This window comes from Diadema antillarum, unplaced genomic scaffold (assembly GCF_040938485.1).
Source record: "Diadema antillarum isolate AM-2024a unplaced genomic scaffold, OU_Dant_1.0 scf00000025, whole genome shotgun sequence".
Classification (NCBI taxonomy): Eukaryota; Metazoa; Echinodermata; class Echinoidea; order Diadematoida; family Diadematidae; genus Diadema; species Diadema antillarum.
In genome coordinates, this window is record NW_027270914.1 from 3,608,668 (window position 1) to 3,630,919 (window position 22,252).

General features: G+C 37.7%; 1 protein-coding gene across 1 annotated transcript; it reads left to right on the plus strand.

The window, feature by feature from the left end:
• The first annotated feature begins 864 nt into the window (after positions 1-864).
• Positions 865-10,827, plus strand: LOC139734106 (peptide chain release factor 1-like, mitochondrial). The gene is made up of 7 exons (XM_071644924.1): positions 865-992; positions 1,865-2,000; positions 3,216-3,310; positions 4,595-4,778; positions 5,671-5,834; positions 9,623-9,740; positions 10,481-10,827. Exons 1-7 carry the CDS (start codon positions 945-947, stop codon positions 10,825-10,827), a joined length of 1,092 nt encoding a protein of 363 aa, XP_071501025.1. The 5' UTR covers positions 865-944.
• Positions 10,828-22,252: the final 11,425 nt, after the last annotated feature.

A 22,252-nucleotide genomic window follows, 5' to 3' on the forward strand; every position in this document is an offset into this window, starting at 1 on the left:
TTTTTCCAGTAATATTTGGATGTATTTAAATCCCCAGTGCTTATGAACACTGTGTGTGTGTTGATTCTAAAATTTAACAGATATAAATTACATGTAGATTTAGATCTAGATCTAGATCTAAAATGATAGCAATGAATTATTAGAATTTATATAAATAGATACATCACCAAATTACAAAACTATGGTCTCTTAATGTCTATAAATTGATGGGCTAAATTCAGTTGTTTGAGCTTTGTTTTATTTCCTTCACCAGATGGGCTTGATTTCTTGACTTGCCGACTGCTTTGTGATGCGTATTAACTACCATTGGCATGAAGCTGGCTTCACACTCATCAGAAATGGCAAAACGGCTGAGATTATTCTCAGGGCTTCTATCAAATAATCATCATCTTTGGACCACGTTTAGAGCTCCACGATACCTTGGACTTAAATCAGCCACAGAGCACAAGGACTGCAAAACTGGGACATTTCAGGACAGTTTCACAAAAGTGATAAAGTGTGATTATGAAGCAGTTTTAAAGAAAGCTAGTAGCCCAACTCCAAGAACAATGCGGAAATACCTGCAACTTTTATATTCATGGAGATGCAGGCCCATATTCTGTCCTGTTGTAGACAGAAAGTGTGTGACTGATACACCTGTTATGCAGGGGTTGCTTCATTCTAAGAATTCACCGACAGCAAGACAATGGACACACACCCAGATAAAAAGGTTTTGTGTGCAATCGACCATCAACAAGTCGGGGAAACTGTGTGCAACATCAGAAGTCAGGATCCCTGACCATATTTCGAGGAATGCATACCATTCGCTGTGCAGTGGATATAATGTAAAAATGAGTCACCACTCTGAATGTGATAGTGGATGCAGGGAACGGTGGTATGGAACTTCATCTGACAGTGAGACTGGTGATCCCCTCTCACCAAGCAGTGTGCAATTTAGATACTACATGGATCACCTGAGAAAAGAACACCAGCTCTTGTCGGAGAAACTACAGGTCTGAAAGAATGATACAGTGTAAATTTGAAACATTTGCTTGGAGAGATTAGTTGAATTGCATTGTGCATTCTAGCAAGTAGATTCCTGGATATTTATTTCATCAGGGTGACATGTCATTAAATTGCAAAAAAAAAAAAACGAAAAAAAAAAGACTCAAAACGTGATAAGTTAATCTTCATCTTCTCTTTGGAATAAATGTTATGTAGATAATTTAGAAAGCGGCAACCAAAAAAAAAAAAAAAAACATTGCAAATACCTGTTCAATTTTATGCATTCTACAGAAAGCCGACACTCAGAAAATATAGTTTTGTCTTTAGGGGATGACCTCACAGCAACAGCATTGGAATCTTGTTTCATGTGACTTTTTTATCAGGAAATATCTTTTTGACGTACTTGCACTACAATACAGAGCCTCTACTGGCATACCAATCCCCACTTCTTTGATACAATATAAAATGCGCAAAATGTGTTCCAGTGTAGTATTTCATCAACTAAAAGATTTATTTTGACATAATATTCTATTTATCATATTATTTTCCTACTATAATTGTTCTTCTTTATCTTTCTACATGTACAATATAAAGTAAATCTAATGTACATATGTAACTCTGTCTCTTAGGTAAAACTGCCTTTACATTGTGCCTTTCTTAAAGCTTGTCAAATGAAATGCATCTGAGCTTCACTTAAAAATACTTCTTAATTTGCATGATGTAGAAGCCCACATATTATACTGTCATCACACTGCTGGAGTTGCATTGTTTGTGTTATATAGTGTATATGTATTCCATTCTGACACAAATTCAATGATGCATTTATAGCCAAACAAGACTCAGGGAAGTTTTTGTGATGTTATTTGCTTTGTTGACACAGGGTGGTGAAACGTTAACGGACTCCCAGCAGAGGGAAATGCGTGCAAAGTTGTTTGAATTGTCCCCCATCATTGACAAGTGGGAGGAGCTTAATGCCACTGAGCAAGAGCTGCAGGAGCTTGATCAGATGATTGAAGGTATTAAAGGATATGTCATATTCCTACCAGTCTTTTTTTATGAAACACTTTCACCTGTTCCTCAATACATGTAGATGATGAAATTCCCAGTGACACAACATTTGCTCCTGCGACAATTGCTCCAGTCTTATTTTCTCCAAGGACTTGGGGTTGTTCATTGTTTTTGTAGGGTATTAGGTTTAGTTTGATGTGAGGAATGGGATTAGGGTTAGGGTTATGTTTGTGGGTGGAACTTACGTTTGGCTTCGCATGCAGATGTCTCATGGGAGCAAGAGCGAATTAATGTCATGGAACCAAAATTCCCAGATGTACTTTCCACAACACCTACCAGGTTCAAGTTGACAATGGATTAGAAGTGAGATCTCAGTTTGGGAAAAAAAGAGAGACTACAAAATCCTCACAAAACACACACACACACACACACACACACACACACACACACAACCACTTTGAATTAAATCATTGCATTAAAAGAAGGTTTTCCGGTGTCATAGTAGACGAACAAGAAAGAATTCTACAAAATGTAATTTTTTGTTCTTGTTTGAGTAATGAAAAGTGCACATTCCCCAGACTTTTTAGACATACATATAGGATGACGGAAATGTTAGCCCTTTTTTCCCCCAGGGAGATACAATGTAAGTCAAGTGCTCATTCATTATGCCTGAAAGATGAAAATATGTGGAACCCTATTCATATTTCTTTTACATATCAATAGCAGTATGAATGTGCAATTTATTACTTAAAAATGCATATACTGTAAAAGTGGTTTCTTTCGCATTGGTTTTATTTTCGCGCTTTGAGGTTGAACCGCGAATTTAACATCATGCAAAAATGTTTTGAACTCGTCGGTTGTACAACACAATCATTACCGACCGCGAATTTAAACACACGCGAAAAAGTCCGCACCAATGGAAACCGTGAAAGTTTCTGTACGCGAAAGAAACCACTTTTACAGTAACTCTTTTTTACAAATTGCCTTTTCTTCACACAATTTGCTGAAGTGTACTACTGATATTATTGCTTTCACCAAATGCTCATCTACATGTACCTGATATACACAGGGTATACATCTATGTTCATGTATTTCCCTCAAGAGGAGCCAGTCTACTAGTTACTGCCAAGCACTCATTGCTCGCCTAGTGGCCATGTGAAACAAATCATAGCTCCATATAACCAATCAATGTGTCATCTCTCAAACTTCTCCATCACCCCCAGGATCACCTGCCAGCAACCAGGACAAAGAGATGCAGGAACTGGCTGTCTCTGAGAAGGTTGAACTCTGCTCACGGTTTGAAGGCCTCAAGGAGGAGGTAGACTACCATCAGCCATTCTACAGTTTGAGAAGAGTTTATGTCTACCTTTGCTGTATTGACCGATTCGGGTTCGTTGAGGGCAGCAGACATTTTACGGCACAGGGCGCAGCCATAGTGGGTGTATCAGCCGAACCCCTGCTCTCCCCCACCCCGGGGCAACATGTTTATCACACACTTGTAACAAAGGTTCGCGCACTAGCAAGCATTCACGCACTCAGTACGAGACGCCCATTGGCTAAAGCAGTTTTTCATTCTACGCGCGTGCTAATGTAGGGAGAGGGGTGGGGGAGTGCGGAGGGGGGGTCGGCTGATACACCCACTATGGCTGCGCCCATGCCAAAAATAGTGTACACATAGCGCGTCACAGAATCGGTCAATACTGTAAAACTAGGAATGTTTGAGTGCATTTTAACTTTGTGAATTTTGCGAGAGTCAAGATTTGCGAAGTTAAAATGCATGTAAAAGTTTTTGCCTTCACCAAATGCATTGAATGCCAGTGGGGATTTGCAGACAATTTTATGCCATGAAAAAGGCTGTCGGCTCCAATTTGCAGTGAGAAGGTTGAACTCTGCTCACGGTTTGAAGTCCTCAAGAGGAGGTAGACTACTATCAGCAGTTCTACAATTTGAATGAAATTTATGTTTACCTTCGCTGTATACTGTGAAACGAGAAATGTTGACATGCATTTTTATTTTGCAAAGTTCACAAGAGCCAAGATTTGCAAAGTTCCAATGCATGCAAAAGTTCTTGCCTACACTAGATCACAAAAAAAATGTCATGCCAAGAAAAAGGTCATCGACTCCAATTTGCAAAAATGTTGTGCTGCGAATATATCGTGTTTTACAGTACTATTGTAGATTATAAAATCACGATGACATGAAACAGGAGACTATGGAAATGTTGTAACCACTTTTTTATGCAAATTTGAAAATGCTCTTAGTCACTGTCACAATGGGTTTTAGGTTCCAAGTGCAGTACTTAAGTAATTCCGTGACTGAGCATGACAAATTATTGTGTTGAAAATGCATAAACTTTGACAATAGTGGTGCTACAGTCATCTGATCCTCAAATTGCTATTGTACCATATTTGACAAGCCTTGCATTCTGCCTAATACTGGTGTTGATTCCCCACCTTTTAAAATGCTGAATTTTCCTTAATAACCATACTGTTTTGTGAATGTTTTTTTTTTGTTCTTTTTTTTTTTTTTAAATTGCTGAAAGACAGAAGCATTCAAACATGAATTTGATGCATGTTACTGGTTAGCCATCTTCTTTCGGCAGCTCATCGAGCTACTCATGCCTTCTGAGGACACAGACGATAATGACATCCTGATGGAATTCTCGGCTGGGGTCGGAGGTCAAGAGGCTATGCTGTTTGCGTCTGACATGTTCGAGATGTACCAGCGCTATGCAAACTTTCAGGGCTGGACATTCAATGTACTGGAGTACTTCACTACAGATATAGGTAGGTAAAACAGTAAGGTGCAGTTAATGTTGGTACAACTGTAGGCTTATTAGAAATGATCTAATGCTGAGTTTTGAAATGGACAATCAGTGTGTTCAGTAGTACAGTGAGTCCCTTTATAAAGAAAAACAAATACAAAATGCAAAACAAAAGAAAAACAGACTAAAAAACGAGGCAAAAACCAGGAGAAGAACAGAAAAATTGTTCAATACAATCTGAATTAGTTGGGAAACTATATCATTATTTTTTCTAGAATCCAATGGGATATATTGATTTCTGGCTTGTTGAACCATATTTTTTGCAAAAAAAAAGGAACTTAAAAACCTTTGTTTATTAAACCTTAACCTGTTGAGGATGGGCTGATTTTGCTATGAATGCTTCCATCCTTTTTGGAGAGTACAAACAACCTTATCAAATTCCAAGCAAGGCCCTTTAGTCTTCAGTCCAGAGTCCTTGCCTGTGACATTTGACTTCAGAAGAATACTAGATAATCCTTTGTTTGCTTTGAGTACTGATTGGCAAAACAACAACAACAACAACAACAATAACAACAACAACAATGACAACAGCAACAACAACAACAACAACAACAACAACAACAACAACAACAACAACAACAACATTGTACCCACTGTTCAAAGTCCCTGGCAGAGACAGGGCTGTTAACATTACATCTTAACATCATTATGGCAATCTCTTCCATGTTTGTGTTTCTTTTCAGGTAGAATGCATTATATATTTGTAACTTTCCTTTTGCAGAGTATTCAGAGGATTCTATCTTCCCTGCCCCACCCAATAAACACCCCAAGACAGCGGATTATGCTGTGAGACATATATTTTGTGTTTGCTTTAAATTTTAATTGTTTTATTCAAATTATTGTACAATTTGTAGGTGGCTTGAGACATGCTTCAGTTAGCGTCAGTGGGGAGGGGGCTTACCGACTCATGCGCCACGAGGGTGGTGTGCATCGTGTGCAGCGGGTGCCAAAGACAGAGAGGCAGGGGCGTGTCCACACGAGCACCATGACGATAGCAGTGCTACCACAACCAAAAGAGGTGATGAAGGCTGTGTGCAGTGCTCTGCTATTGTGTTAGTGATGACAGCAACCCAATGGTGACATTCAATATCAGTGATGATGAATTGCTCACTCAACCGTAAAAGCATTATTTACCATTTGCAGATGAAAGAAAAACCAGCTTTAGTACTTCAAAATCATTCTAGAATGAGAGTTGGGGACAGAAACTACCAATGTAGAAAGGTTAATCAGTATAAACAATGCTGAATATTGTTGAATATACAAAATATGAACAATAGTTGTAATAAAATTGTTTATAGAATAAACCGTCTACAGTTATGGTATATTAAGAAAAATAGGGATATCTCCTCATATTTTAGGCCGTATTGCAAATTTTTTATAAGTAGGTTTTTTTTGTGATACAACTGACCTACACATATGCATCAAATGTGAAATCACTTATCCCAATGGTAAACGGTACCTTTAACTTCTAGCATACAGAAACATAATTATCTGGGGCATCATGGGTTGAAGATGTGAAGCTTTTTGCTTTACCTAAGATTGTCCAACAAAGAATAGTGTCTTGTTTCATGAAATACTGGGAAAGTATTTTAATCATAGAAATATAAACATGTCATCCTTACTAGATCATACCACACTATCTCGGCCATAATCTGGCCGAACTCCCTAAGTCGATTTTGGTCGATTTTCAGGTTTTGAGTGTTTTGTGTGTTTTTTCTCATGCTCTTTCAAGTGGGCCAAAAAATAAGTTGTGAATCGGTACAGAAAGTTATTTTTAGAAAGTGATTTTAGCAAAATTCCTGAGGAGAGAGGGCGATTAATCTGGCAGAACTGCGTAAGTCGAGATTCGAAATGAATTTTCCGATGTTAATCAGGCAGAACTGCGTAAGTCGACTTACGACAACGCTTGGACCAAGGTGTTCCTGCATCCCGCACGGACATGGTATATCTTAACACGCGCGTGCGCGACCTTGGTAGTGACGAACGCGCTGCGCGTTCAGGCTAGCAGTGCCTAGCTAGCTAGCTAGCTAGCTAGCTAGACACGTCGTACGGCTACGTATATACGTGTATTGTACACGACGACAGTCACGCTAAAGCAATAACCCTCGTTACTCTTGGGGGAAATTGCCACTTTCTTTCCCTTCATAGACTGGCAGGCTTCAAAACAGGTCAATATGCGGTATGCCTTACTATTAAGTTTTGCTACAATCTAGTGTTTTTTAAGCCTAGAGCATTTCTAGATCTAACAAACGTTATAGTTTGCATCTTGTCTGACATCACGCTCCAGTCAACTTTAGGCCTACTTAGTACTGCTGCAGCACTTGTCCATTGTTAGTGTACGTGAAATCAATGTACTGTGCGGTAGCGTAGGTCACGCGAACAACAATATCTGTAATCCATTGACCATAGCTTCTTATTTTATTTTTCATTGTAATAAGCGGTTAGTGGGCTTGGATCTATGGGATTGATCTCGAGAAGTTTAATGAATATCTAGGATACCGTCTATAACGATGGCATTTTCGATTCAATCCTACAGACGTCAGAAATTGACCAATACTAACACTTTTACAGTTTACTTTTTAATACCGGTACCGTACCAGTAGTGTTGTGCAGTAGGGGCCTACAGTACTAGTAGTATGTTAGACTACTGGGGCCTACCGTTACTTAACTTAGGCTGAATCGCCGGTTATTCTGTCTTTACTCAGTTTTCTATTTTTCTAGATTTGATTCGGCCAGACATTCTTGAAGTCTGTAATATGAAGAATCTAGAATCTACAGGTTAAACGCTAAATTATAAACATTTAGCCCTAGAAATAGATCTGAAACTTAGATTTATAGATCTGTGTTCTATACATTACTACTAAGCCTAGTAGGGGGCCTACTAGGTACTAGACATTATAGGCTATAGACTTTATAGACTTACCGTTAGTCATTATAGATAGGCATGTTAGGCTTTACGTTGTTCTTAGATCTACAACATTAGTACCTTCTAGGCCTAGATCCCCAATAAACAGTCTAGCTGTAACGCTAGATTTAGCCCCTACCTGGATATAGAGTCTAGCGTTAGATCTAGAGTCTAGACTAGAAAATCTAGAAACTAATTTTCATTGATCTACTAGTCTGTTATAATGACGCCCCAAAATAGACGTCTGGATGTTACATAGACTTAGACAATCGAGTAGACAGAGTTCGAGAGTTCTCGTACGTTTTTAATAGGCCTGCGTAGAAATAGATAGTAACGGTTAGAACACTACTACCCTAACGTTAGTACTGTAGTGACAATAAGGCCTACAGTAGGACTAGGAGTCGACACAAACGAGAACTAGGGTCTATTTTTTTTTATTTTCTAATAAAGCTGTAAATAAACTTTTAGTCAGGCCTAGCTCCTAGTATTCTTTAGTTTAAATAGAGTTTAGGCCTTCAGCCAAAAGGGTCTAGGCTTACTCTTACTTTAGGCATAGAGTAGGAATACTAGGATAATGATGAGATCAGTAGGCCTATCGTATGCAGATTCCTACGTACCGCTCTACTAGTCTCTAGATGTCTAGTGTATCGTTAGACCTGAATAGACTACGGTCTAGACGGTCTACAGTGTAGTACCTGTAGTCTTGATGAACAATATAGCTTAACATCTAGAACCTAGTCTAATATTATTCTTAATCCAAATGCAATGCTTCATGAGATCGACAATAACCCAAGCAGCAGCCAGGCTTTTGATGTAGCAGTACTTCTTGTGCCGCTAAATAATACTGAAACATGAACACAGACTGACAACATTTGGGGAAAGCAAGTTATTTTCCGCATGCAAATGAATGGATAAAATGAAATTAAATGTGAATCAATAATGATGACTTTATACAATACAAATATTTCAAAAAATTGTACTCGATCTAAAATATTCATTGTTTTGACACTGCATCCGCTGAATAGAAGAGGGTGGATGGTAAAATACGATAGACAACCCGCAGAAAATAGACAGAGATACGTAGTTCTGGTTGATAAACCACGTGTTTATCAGCCAGAACTGCGTATCTCTAGGAGATACGCAGTTCTGGCTGATAAGCACGTGGTTGACGACAAAAAGAGATACGTAGTTCTGCCTGATGAAACACGTGCTTATCAGGCAGAACTGCGTATCTCCTTGAGATACGCAGTTCTGCCTGAAAACCCCCCCGCATGGCCAAAAACTTACGCAGTTCTGGCTGATCAACCCGGGCACGTGACCAGAGATACGCAGTTCTGCCAGATTACGATCGCAAAAATTTGGCGACGATTAATCTGGCAAAACTGCGTAAGTTTTTTAAATTGGTAATTTTTACTACTTAAAAAGGTCAAATTGTCATTTTTTGCTGGAAATAAGTTCTTTAGACCAATTATGACCGAGAAAAGAGGAAAAATGCAACTCATCGTATCTCAGTTTAGAAAGGTGTAACATTGAATCTTTAAACCCGATTTCTGGCGTAATGTGTTAAAGGAGATACGCAGTTCTGCCAGATTACGGCCGATCTGTATATCAATGCCATGACAAGCAAACTATGTATTGTTTTTAACTCACCTGAGCTGAAGGCTCCAGGGAGCAATTATAATATCATTCATCATCTGTTGTCAGATCTTGTGCCGCTGTCGTCATGTGTGAATATTTTGCTTTCTCAGTTTCATCTTAAAAATCCCACAACGGATAATTACTTTGGCACGTAGCATCCCTTTGTTGATATTAGATCTACATTTGTATAAATGGACACCATGCCCGTGTAGCAGTTCATATATTAATGGTCATCTCACTCTCCTTCTGATCTGCCTTGATAGATTGACCTGAAGCTTGACCCGAAGGACATGAAGATTGAGACAAAGAAGGCCAGTGGGGCAGGAGGCCAACACGTCAACACCACAGACAGTGCAGTCAGGATTACCCATATACCCACAGGTTCGTTACCTAGCAACAACAAATATGCTGTCTCTGTGTTGCTTATAAAAAAAAAAAAGAAACACACAGCCAACAAAAAGCCTCTCAATATCTTTTATGGAAACCGAGGGTTAAAAATAAAAAAAATGAATAAATTCATGGAAAGCTTTGTCCTCTCTTCATGTTCATATGAAATAAGATATTAGGCCTACATATTTCTAGTTCCAGGGGGGTGTTTCATAAAGCTGTTCGTAAAGTTACAAACAACTAACGAGCGACTGGTGATCAATTTTTGTGCTGAATTATTGAAATTATCGTAAGTATACAATGTAGCACATCACAATTGATTACCAGTCGCTCGTAAGTTGTTCGTAACTTTATGAACAGCTTTATGAAACACCCCCATGGTAAGACTTCCCATGTCTTAGCTGGTTTTAATAGCGTGCACAATCTCCAACCAAATTTTATGCTGTAAATCAGAAGAGGGGATTGATGATCAAGTGGGAATTTGCACAAAGGGTGATTCAATTAAGTTTTAGTTTCCTTGTTTATTTGCATGTGCCTTTTTTACTTTCCTCCTTCATTTTACTACATTACTATTGTGAATGTTATTGATGTTTATAGGAACAGTCGAGAGAAAGTGTGTGTGGTAATTCCTGCATGGTCTGTAATCAAAGGTATGTGAGGTCACTTATAGTACTTTCACTTGAAAGCAAAACAGTGGTATTGAATTCTCATTTCTATGGTGGTTTGACCTCCAGGGATTACCGCAGAGAGCCAACAGGAGCGCTCCCAGCACAAGAACAAGTCCATCGCCATGACGATGCTCCAGACCCGCATCTACAACATCATCCTCGCCAAGCAGGAGAGCTCAGAGCGCACCCTGCGCCTCTCCCAAGTCGGGTCCTCCGGACGGTCGGAGAAGATCCGCACCTACAACTTCCAGCAGGACCGCATCACAGATCACAGGATTGGGCGGAGTGTGCACGACGTCCAGGAGTACCTCTCAGGATCGGATCTCCTGGATGACATGATTCAGAGTGTGGTGGAGGAGGATGCATTGATGGAGCTGAAGAGGAGGATTCTGGATGTGTTTGATACTAGATAGGAGACTCCATCAACCTTGACCACATCCATATTATACCAGCAGGATGGGTTCTGCCCCCCCCCCCCCCCCCCCCCAAGGAAAAACGCAGTATCTAACATTTTTGGCGATTTTCACTTTTTTGCATAAATATAGTCAGTGGGCAATCCTTCTTCATATGACATATTCAGATTTTTGAAAAAATGTTTGGAAAGCTACTTTTCCGTAACTGCCAAACGCAGTATCTACACTTAACTTGCACTTTCCCCAAGGAAAAACGCAGTATCTACATGATGAATATTTCCCCAAGGAAAAACGCAGTATCTACAAAGCTAGTCTTAATTACCAGACACTGTTATTTATATATGTGAATACTTTGCCGGTTGTTCTGTAATTTGAACGTAAATTACTTTCTTTAGATATACTTGCTCAATAATAAGACATAATGTTCAAAATATCTAACCGAAACAATACTGATTAGTAAATATTTTGATGAGATCTTGATCCTAATATAAAACACAGTGTGTGATTAAGACTAACCGAGTACACATTAAACAATACAGCAACACTGACAGCTTGCAGCTAGCTGCACTGAGCATGCAGTCAACACAGGGCCCGGCCGGCTAGTCAGCATACAGTGTGAGTGTGTAGGCAGCCTACTTGGATTAAATCAAAATGTTGTCGCGGGGAAAATTACTCGTGAGCCTAGCCCTCAAGAGAAATTTATCTGCAGATAATGAGTAAGTTATTCAAAACTATTTCAATATTGAAAGAATAAAGCTGATCGTTTGTCACACGAAGCGAGGTAAACACAAATGCTTGTTTGTCACACGAAGCGAGGTAGAGTTCTAAACACTTTTTATGCATGTTTACCTCGCTTCGTGTGATTAACGATCAGCTTTTCTTTCATATTCTACCTCGATGATGAACATCTTCCGTACTACTATTTCAATATTAACTTGTTGTGAAGTAACTTTGATAGGCCTAGACCCTTGTCAAAATTCCTCAGGCTCCAAATCTGAAAGTTTAGTCGAAAGGCAATAGGCCTAGGTACCTAGACTAGCTAGATCTATTTGTGTTGTATCGGATAAACGTCGCATTATACTAACATGTTAGACCCTGATATTTAGATGTAAGTTCAAGTCTAAGACTTGTCTAGACAGTAACGTTGAGTCTTCCGTCTCTATTCTAACGTTAGACTTAACGTTAATCAGAACTTTCAGGGTCCGTACCTTTATTCCAAAAGTCTAAAGAAAGATGTAGTGTAGGACTAGAATAGGCCTACTCTAGGGCAGGCCTGTTTACAAAACTAAGAAAGAAGTCTAAGACTAAAACTTAACCACTTAGAACCCTATTCCTAAGTCTAGTGAAGTGTCAATGTTCAATTATCTACTCCATACCATACTGTCTTAAAATTACATAGACAGCGATCTAGTTGAAAATAGATTGTGAAAAATAGGTACCCACGGTAAATGGACAAAATAGAGACAGTTAAGAATAAGTTGTATTTTAATTCTTATCGGATCTAGACAGTGTCTAGACCCTAGTGAGACTGGGTTGCGTAAAATGCATGCATGATTCCATGCTGCATGCTACAACTTACAAGTAAAAAAGTTACCGGTACATTAAAAAATAAACATGACATAACAAACTTAATATTAGGTTCAATTCAGAAGGAATAGGCCTAGAGAGCGGATGTCACTTCGATCTAGACCGGTTCTAGATTTATTTTTTTCTAATTAAAGAGTCCTGTCTCGTGTAGGGCTTAGACTAAACCTTCTGCAGTTCTAATGTTAGGCTATTTTTTTTTTTTCTGTGAGTATCGTGCATAGCCTGAGGCTGTAGACTCGTGTAGCCTGCTACGTAGCCAGCCTAGAATAAGCGATATAAAAACTAGACCTAGTCTAGATCGATCTAGGTCCAGACATCCGATTTAGATTTATTTTGGTCTAGACAGACTGTAGCCTAGACTGTACAGATCTAGATCTAGTATTCTACACGTAACACGGTTAGATGCTAGTTAGCGGCTACGCCATGTAGCATCACATTACAACTTACCCTGGCAAGCTTCATATTAAACGCGTAACGTTACAGCAAGAACGGTCTGGGAATGTAAGCAAAACGTTCCAAGAATGATCTGTTATTTGTTAATCGAATGCTATTGTTATGAAGCCTGCTCTGTAATCAGGGCATAAATGGGCCAGAGGGTTGAGGATGGTGCATCATGAATACTTGTACAATGATGTATACATCATTACATGCATACATAATTACGGTAGAAGATTAATCCTAGTCATTCCGCTGTAGATACTGCGTTTTTCCTTGGGGAAATCAGTCAATTGCATGGGGTTTCCCCAAAGTATCTACATTTTCATTAATAACTTAAAAACAAAACAAAAACACAAAATGATATTTTCCAGGAAAATTGGTAGCTAGATAGACTAAAATTCCACAATGAAGGAATTTTTCAAAAGAGTATATTTTCCAGGGGCTTTGGCAAAAACATAAAATGGTGAATATCTCGGTTGTTGAGAAATGGAGCTGGATGTAGATACTGCGTTTTTCCTTGGGGGGGCAGGGTTGCAGTGTGCACGACTTCCAGAAGTACCTCTCCGGATCCAAGCTCCTGGATGACATGATTCAGAGTGTCGTGGAGGAGGATGCCTTGATGGATTTGAAGAGGAGGATTTTCAATGTGTTTGATAGACAGGAGACCAGACTCCATTTACCTTGACCACACCCACATTCATACCAAGAGAATCAGCCAGAGAGTATACAAAGTGTGACTGGGGCACATACTGAATGTGTATGATGGAGACTGCATCAGTGTGACCACACCCATGACGTTAATACCAGGATGATCACCTGGTGATGTTACAGGATGTCGTGATGATGGTGATGTACTGATGGACGAGCGACCGCATCCATTTGACCACACCTATATTGTACATGAATTATTATCATCAGGGTACAACCAATGTATTTCATACACGTGTATCTGACTCAGTGCACCCTTGAGAATTTTAATTTTGAAAAAAAAAATATATATATAATTTTGACATCATTGCACATTTGTATTAACTACCAGGTATGGATATCACTGCATATCTCATTTTGGAGACTGTTTGTTAGCACCAGCCAACTTCAATAAATTTAAAGGTAATTTACAGAAAAAGAAGCATCAATTTGAGAGATTAAGGGGAACTCATCAAAAACCTTGAAAATATGTTGGTTGCAATTTCAGAATTATTGAAATATGAAGGTACAATTGTATTGACAGCTTTGAAAATTGTGAAATAGAAACACAAAATGACATGTGAGCAACTAAAGACTCAAATGCAAGATAGATTTCCCCTTATTGTTTATTATATTATAAAAAAAAATGTTGTACCTTATCATTTTGATATGATATATATTTTTTTCTCTTTTTTTTTTTCAAATGGGATGTTTTTTTGTTTTTTGTGTTTTGTTTTTTTTTTTTTTGGGGGGGGGCTATAATCATTGTTTCTCTCTGTAAGCATGGTAATATTAGTCTGCGGACTGACTGACATTGTGCTCCTTGTGTATTTTGCAGTAAAAATGAAATTGAATTGACTTTATCTTGTTCAACTCCAACAAGAAATAGGAACAGTAATGACAACATTAAACAACATGAATGTCATCTCTGGGACTTTGTGGGTTAATTGCCTAAGATGGAGCCAACCCATCTCCATATCAATCCACATCAAATATACACTCCCTGAAAGTGTCTCCATCGTCCAAAATGTAATTATTCAGGCTATGACTTGTGTTGATGCATAGGGTAGTTGTGATACCAGATGGGATAATACATGTTCATGTTTTCCAGCTTATCTTCAAATGGTAGAACAGACAGATATTCACATTTCAAAAAGGTTACCCTGAGGGTTGTGTACTGGAGCTTTAGCATCAATCATGAGATCAACCCATTGAAGACTACATGTAGTCCTGAATAAACTTGGGTAAATGTTAATGGAAAATGTCACAGCAAAATCAACTCTCAGAGGGTGTTCCCCCCCCCCCCCCCCCCATTTGGATACCCTTTAGAGAGAAACTATTTTGAATAAACTGTTTTTTCTTTTCTTTTTCAGTAAAGAACTGTCAAACGTAGCAGCCTACTAGCTGATTTTTTTACAGCATCCAAAACAAAAGGACACAGCAAAGGATACATGAATTGAGAAAAATGTAGTAAGAAATCAAAGTTAAAACAAAACAAAACAAAAAGACTATGAAGAAAGTAATAACATTAGAATCATGAACTTGAAGAATTTGCTTTCTAACTACAATTACAAAGTAAATACAAGTGTAGTACCAAACAGATAGAGTTATCAGAGCATAGTGTGTTCTTTGAGACTTTGTATGGACTATTTGAAAAGTACAAGCACTGATGCAAATGTGTAGTAGGTTTCTTGAATGTATATTTCAAAAGTCATCAGGTAATGCATATGTAAATGAACCAGCTTGGAAATACAAGCCTAGAGCAAAATCGAACAGTTATATACAATCTATACAACAGTATTTTTAATACATAATTCTTAAGATACACGTACACACAAATTTATTTGCTTCCTTCAGAATATTAAACGATAATGTCAATGTCATGGTGAAGAGCCTATTAAAACAAAAAATGGAAAAGGTCTGATCGTATGCCTCCCTGCTTTACAAGCTTCTTCAGTCAGTGCTTGTTTATTCTTCAATTTTCGACTGTGGGCCATGACTCTTATGTGAGGGAGCCAGTGTTTAAATGGAGACAAAACATCCAGTTTTGGTAAAAGAACAAATTATGTCTTCATAAGTTAATAGTGCAGTGTATAACTCAAAGGAAAACATGGGATTGCAGCTTGTATGAAAGTGATGAATAAACTGTAAACCTGGAATTATGTTAGCATGCATAATACCTGAAATACAGGTAATTTTTAGTTCTTGATGAACTTTATGTGAGGTAATAGGAGGGTATGGAGTTGACTGCTGGTGTTGTGAGATCTTGGGGTATGTTAATCTGTGCACTTACCTCTTTTTGTGTTACAATAAAGACAATTTTGAGTGAAGTGAAAACTAAGATCAGCATTAAGTCTCATAAGTGTATTGACATCTTTAAGACCCTTTTGATAACCATTAGTGAGTGTTCATAATTTTGTTCTGAGTACAGACATATTGGGGAAAAAAGAGAATGTGTCATTCATCAGTTAGGTGCAAAATAGTATAGACTTGAAAGAGTAAAGTATTGCAAAGTAATCTAAATTTCCATGTGAGTTTTATAATCTTTCAAGGTGTTCATTCAAAATGGCCTAATATCTCAGACCCTCATCGCATAGTAAATAGACTGCTTCTGTAAATGTATTACAGTAATGGATGTTTCTGTTTTTTTTTTAAACAGCCTAGTAACGAAGCATTTAATTCACTTGTTACCTCCCATTAAGTTCCACAGGCAGGAATTAACTTTGATGTTGCTAGGAAGGGCAAGCCTACATTAAGCTTTGTGGTTGTTAAGGACAACTTTTGTAGATAGAGCATGCATAAATCTGAATGCATTACAGAACTGGTCTTTTGGACCCGTGACAACCATGTTATGCAATATTTTAAGGAGCCAATCTTATACCTTTATTAAGCACAAGAGCATTAGGATTCTTGATAGAGGTCACATAGATTCTGTTTAGTCTCTTGACCCTTGGTCTCTTCTGTTCGTCTACTGACACAGGTCTCGATCTTGAAATCAACATCATACATGGGGATGTCTTCTGTTTGGGGGTTTATTTATGGAATGGGGTGGATGTTTTTGGTTTTGTGTTGTTGTTGTTGATGATGATGTTGTTTTTGTTTGTTGTTGTTGTTGTTTTATTGTTTTATTTGTTTGATAAGGGATGCCCATAATGAGGATGTGTATCTTTCTGAACACACATACTCAAAGAGTTTCCTCTCCAGTATGGCTAATGCCAATTCTTCCTGCTTAAAACTGATGTTTTGCAAACGTTTTCCGGACTAGTCATTCATTTCAAGTTTAAAGTACAGTTGTGGATGAGCCTCTTGCCAGATTGAAGGAACTCTGTCTTTTATCATCGGGACGTATATCCTAGGCAACTATTAGATCACATAACACCAAATGCGCGGCCATGCACACGTGCCTAGCGAAACACTCCAACCCTCTGCGTTCCTCCGACCAAAATACACTCAAAACAGTCTAAGCTCAGAGAGTTCCATAGTGGGTAATTTTATTTAGACACCGTATCAAACCAGATGCAAGCATTTTATTCACAAGTACATGAGCAACTTGTACCGGTACAAAGCGCATACAAAATGCTGAATATAAAGTACTGTCTTTCTTTCCTGTTAATAGTTACTATACAGTTTGAGTATGGAGACTCTTTTCTTTCTTTCTCTTAATTTTTTCAAGTTATTGTTAAATGGTCACAAGGAACAAAGAAAATTTTGTCATCAACTTATACAAAATTTTACAAGCATGCAACAATCTGTTGAAATGGTCAAAAGTGAATTTAGGACATGCATGCAGCCAGCCATTAATTGACTTGAGCGATCATGATAGATTGTCATATTTCTCATTCATTATTGCTAAATGCACAGTTGTTGTTTTTCTGGCTGTTTGAAATAATTAATACATTTTGATTTGTCACAGGCAGTTCATTAATTGTGTATTGCCTTAGATCATACCAAAATGTTATAGGCCAACGTACGTGCTATGTGAGGAGATGTTGTGTGTATACAAAGTGGCATGTGGACGTTGGGTTGTATCCAGGATCTTTGATTATACTGTGTGAGTGTAATAGTGCCCTATTAATAGGATGGAGCCAGGTATCTGTACAGATTATCAATATAGAGCAGGGGCCGCAGAACATTTTTCAGTTTGGGGGGGGGGGGGGGGGGGGGGTGTCAAGGTCAAGTCCCCCTGCAGCCTCCCCCCCCCCCCCCCCTTCCCCGCAGTTCCGCGGCCCCTGTAGAGAGGTGCCCTCTACTTCTGCTCGGAGCACGCCCTCTATGACCGTAACACATTATATTTTTATTAATCGTTGAAATCTAGTTTGCCTTCCAAGTAAATTCCTACTTTCAAGGAAAAAGTAACACGTTACGTAGATGTTTTCTTATTCGACAAGGCACTTTTAGCTGGTCATCAGGACAGGTTTGTTTGTTTTTTTTCTTTCTTTTTTGTGTGTGTTTGTTGTTTGTTTGCTGTTTTAAAGATTATTCAAGGAGCATCAAAAACTTGTAGTTATTATTGACATTCAAGAAGGAGCTCTAAGGTATCATACAGTACAAATGTACAACAAGAAAATGTACAACATGAAAATTAACCATTCTGTAATAACCAACAGTCAGTCAGGAAACAGATATACATGTATGGTTTAAATTATACAATTCCGCAAAGGTAATTCAACAACACAACACCATTGATAGCCATAGGTAAATCCTTGTTTCCGGCCTGTGACAGACGATCGACGTCGCTGATTTGTTAGTCTAGTTTAACCTTCAAGAAAGATTTTTGGGAAAATACCTTATGTATTACACATATATACATATTTACATCCAAAGGGAAGTTCTCGTGACCGTGACGGATATAATTGTGGTAAATATATGCATGTACAACATGAAAAATAATGTTTGTGACTAACCTGTGTTACAACTTGTCCCCCGGGTTAACATAAGGCAAAACTGATCCTAACTACAAAGCATTATTGGTAAATCCTTTTTTTTAACATGCGAAATTGTTTCTGATTTGTAATAATCTAAGTTTCATTCTTGGAAAAAAGTTTTAAACTCGGAAGAAATTGATTCTTAAGTTGCTGTTATTGTTGTTGTTGTTGTTGTTATTCTGGTGGTGGTGGTAGTCGTAGTAGTGTTGGTGGTGGTTTTAAATGGAAAATAAAAAAAGTGAGAAAAAGTTGGGCCTTATTAAAAACTAATTTGCCCCAGACAATATACACCATACTGACATAAAATCATGCTTGTTTTCGTTTCGCAAATCGTGGCTCCCATGCACAAAATTCGCAAAATTATCAAATTATCATGCATGCGAAAATTTCTGGTTTTTGACAGTATGTTCTGTAAATGAATGTTTTGTTAACGTAATACCAACAAAAATAATTGCAATTGAAAATGGTTTACATGGTTTATGGTTTACATCAGTACTTTAACATGGTCTGTGGTCTGATAGCTGTCCCATAGAGGCGAACCCACACAGTCTATTTTTCTCTGCTAATTTTTCTCCACATATACATTGCAGCTCCCAGTGGCAAACCATGCCTTGAATGTGAAGAGAGTAAAATGGATAATGGTTTCGCCTTAATGGGAAGGACCAAGTCATCGACAACGTGGCCATGTTGAAGGTAATGAACCATAATGTTAGAAGAGACCCTAAACACGAATCTGCAGTCATGTAGGCTGTCCTGATGATTTGACCACTTTCATTGACAGATCTCATCCATACAGTCAGACATGCATTGTTCTTTCACAATAACACGTAAACTTGGAAAAAGTGCAATTTGTCATTGTTAATTTGAAGTCCATGTGTTCGGTAATGCAAGACATTTGCCAACATAATTAGGTATCAAAGGAAAGAACAAGAGTTCCCCTTTCCTCACAACCAACATTGTGCTCTCTGTAGCGGACACTTGAAGACCTGAATATAAGAACGACCCATTCCAAGTCCATTTTTTGGCCAAATTCAATTTGACATGGGAAATTGTAGCTTATGCATGGACTCATCTTGTGTATAAATCCTAATTACCCCCGGAAGTGCCTGAAATGAATGAGTTAAAGCTTATATGAATGTAAGAATGAAGGACTTGGGTCATTCTTATATTCATACATTCTCTCATCCTTCTCTCATCTAATAGCAGAATATCATGTATATGAATCAAAGAACGACCCAAGTCCATATGATTCAAAGAACGACCCAAGTCCACCACACAAAATGGCCTGTCCACAATTAATGTAAATGTTAATTGTAATAATAATATATGCTCTAATTTGTATATACACTCAGCAAAAAAAAAAAAAGTAAACACTTTTTCGGGTTCATAATTTTTATAGAAGATTTTCATCAAATTCCATGTATTATATACCATTAATGGTAATCTAATTGGCTATCAACCTAGTAGGTCAATATTAAGCGAAACTTTATGCATGAATGTACACATTCGTTTTTGTTCTCCAAGGCACAAAAGTAAAAATTGCAAAAATTGACATACAAGTGATGATAACAAAAGACCAATTCAACACAATCATATGAGAGACATGAATGAAATAGCAAAAATAAGTTTTCGTTTCCTTTATCTCTCTACAACCTAAAACAAAATCAAAGTGGGGAATTTGAGGGGGGAAATAAGAATTTTCTACCAACTCAAACTTCAAATGACATAGGGAGTAAGGGCAAAACATGATGAAATAAACCGATAATCTTTATTTAATTCATTCAATGTAGTAATTTAAGATCTATAAGACAAATTCAAGAACCAAATATAATTTACAATTTTCCTAATTTGAGAAATCAATTCCAAATCCTACCATCTTCGTTAATATTGCTTCTCTCATTTCACTTGAATTTGGATTTGACAGAAAATTTTTTTATATTCCTTTAATCAATTTTACCCTTTATTGATCTTTTGGGCCTCACAGATATTATAAACATCATAGATATAATTTGCAACTGAATTCATGTTTCTTATTGTGTTAAATTTTTCTTTTGTTCTTACTGTTACATGGAAGAGCATTTACATAATATGAATGAAAACTTGTTCATTTTTTGCAATTTTTACTTTCGTGCCTTGGAAGAGAAAAACAAAGTTGTTCACTGATGCGTAAAGTTTCAAACTTTACTGACTTGTCAAGCTGATAGCCAGTTAAATAACCTTTCATATGGTATGTAATACATCAACATCTTGCCAAAGATTCTATGAGAAATATAAACTTGAAAAAGTGTTTACTTTCTTTTTTTGCTGAGTGTATACAATGTTGCTTTCCCATTACAGTTAAATAGAATATCATTGGAGAAATAAAAAAGATATGACGTTTTTTAAGTTTACTCGAAATGGTCTTCCATGGACTTGGGTCGTTCTTATATCCAGATACTCAATTATGAAATTGTAGCCCTGCAAAGTTGGATACTTTTTTTTTTTTGATACGCACTGTATTGGATCCCATCTTGTACTCCTCAGTCCATCGCGTTATCTTCAATCGGGTACTGCGCTGCAAGATCTTCCAAGCGTGCCTTCCCGAGCGCTTCGCGAAGCTGTTTCCATACGTTAGTAGGCTTACACACATTCTGCCTCCACTCTTTTAGCATCATCAGGGTGGCGGCTGCGACTTCCTCTTCCGCGTCCTTCAATAACCCCTTCAGGTGTCTCCGTGTGAACTTTAAAGCGTTGCCCAGAGAGTAGTAACTCAATGTCGCTTTCGATGCCTTCTTAATGTAATTCGCAATGTCGGTGACTGCGCTATCCCATACGTCTTTAACCGGTTCTCTGGATAGCGGAGGGGAGTTAAAAAGCATGTTGACAGCCTACTCTAAATTCTGTAATCGGTAAGTGAGATCCATAAGTATATCACTAGTAGAACATAATCATTGTGGTTTGATTCTTTACTAGTAATAAATTCAAGGAAACTTTGTTCCTCTCTCTCGCTCTCTGCACTGGCTGGTAATGTGGGTCAAAGATACAGTAGAAGAGAAAAAAAAAAAGCTGTGAAGTTTTATATTAGTCCTTATAATCACGCTGCAAGAGAAAATAAAACCAAAGCAGCACGTACAGCTGAGAGAGGTTTATTTAACAGTATACAATCTGGATGCCGCAGAGAGTGAGAAGTGCAGGTGTATGGCCTGGGTAACTTTATGTTTCCTTTAAATCCCGATTTGCCCTGACCGAATGAAATATGGCTCTTTTCAGGGAGATTGTTCGAGAGGCAATGCCAAGTTAGATTGAGAATTAAAAATCTATGTTATGAAATGAAAATAATGTAATCAAAATTTATCAAAATTACTATTTCACTATGTCTTTTTTTTCAATGTGGGACCTTATAGGCCAACAACTATCTAATAATAATACTAATAGTAATAATAATAATAATAATAATAATAATGATAATAATAATGATAATAATAATAATATAAATTATAATGTTAAAGCTGAATTGATGTCTCAGACCGCTTTGGAGTTTCTACTGTGAGAGTGGAGAAAATGTAAAAGCGAAGACAGCACACGAGTATGTAGGTGAAGTATGGTCTTTGAATACATGTATAATACTGCCGACCAAAAGCTCAAAACTCTTTAGCATGACATAATCACGACCCTTCTTGAAGTCACATCTAAAAATGAAAGGGGATGGGATAAGAAAAGACTCGTGACTTTAGTTAGGGGATGAAATAACATGGGAATTACAAAATCCTAAATGAAAACCACTGCTGATTTGGAGAAGAATAGAATAT

Excerpts from the sequence above, each read along its gene's own strand:
- LOC139734106 (XM_071644924.1), top strand. The coding sequence starts at position 945 with ATGGATCACCTGAGAAAAGAACACCAGCTCTTGTCGGAGAAACTACAG. Across the intron at positions 4,779-5,670 it reads GTACTTCACTACAGATATAG|GTGGCTTGAGACATGCTTCA; the intron begins GTAGGTAAAACA and ends TACAATTTGTAG. Across the intron at positions 5,835-9,622 it reads TGCTACCACAACCAAAAGAG|ATTGACCTGAAGCTTGACCC; the intron begins GTGATGAAGGCT and ends CTGCCTTGATAG.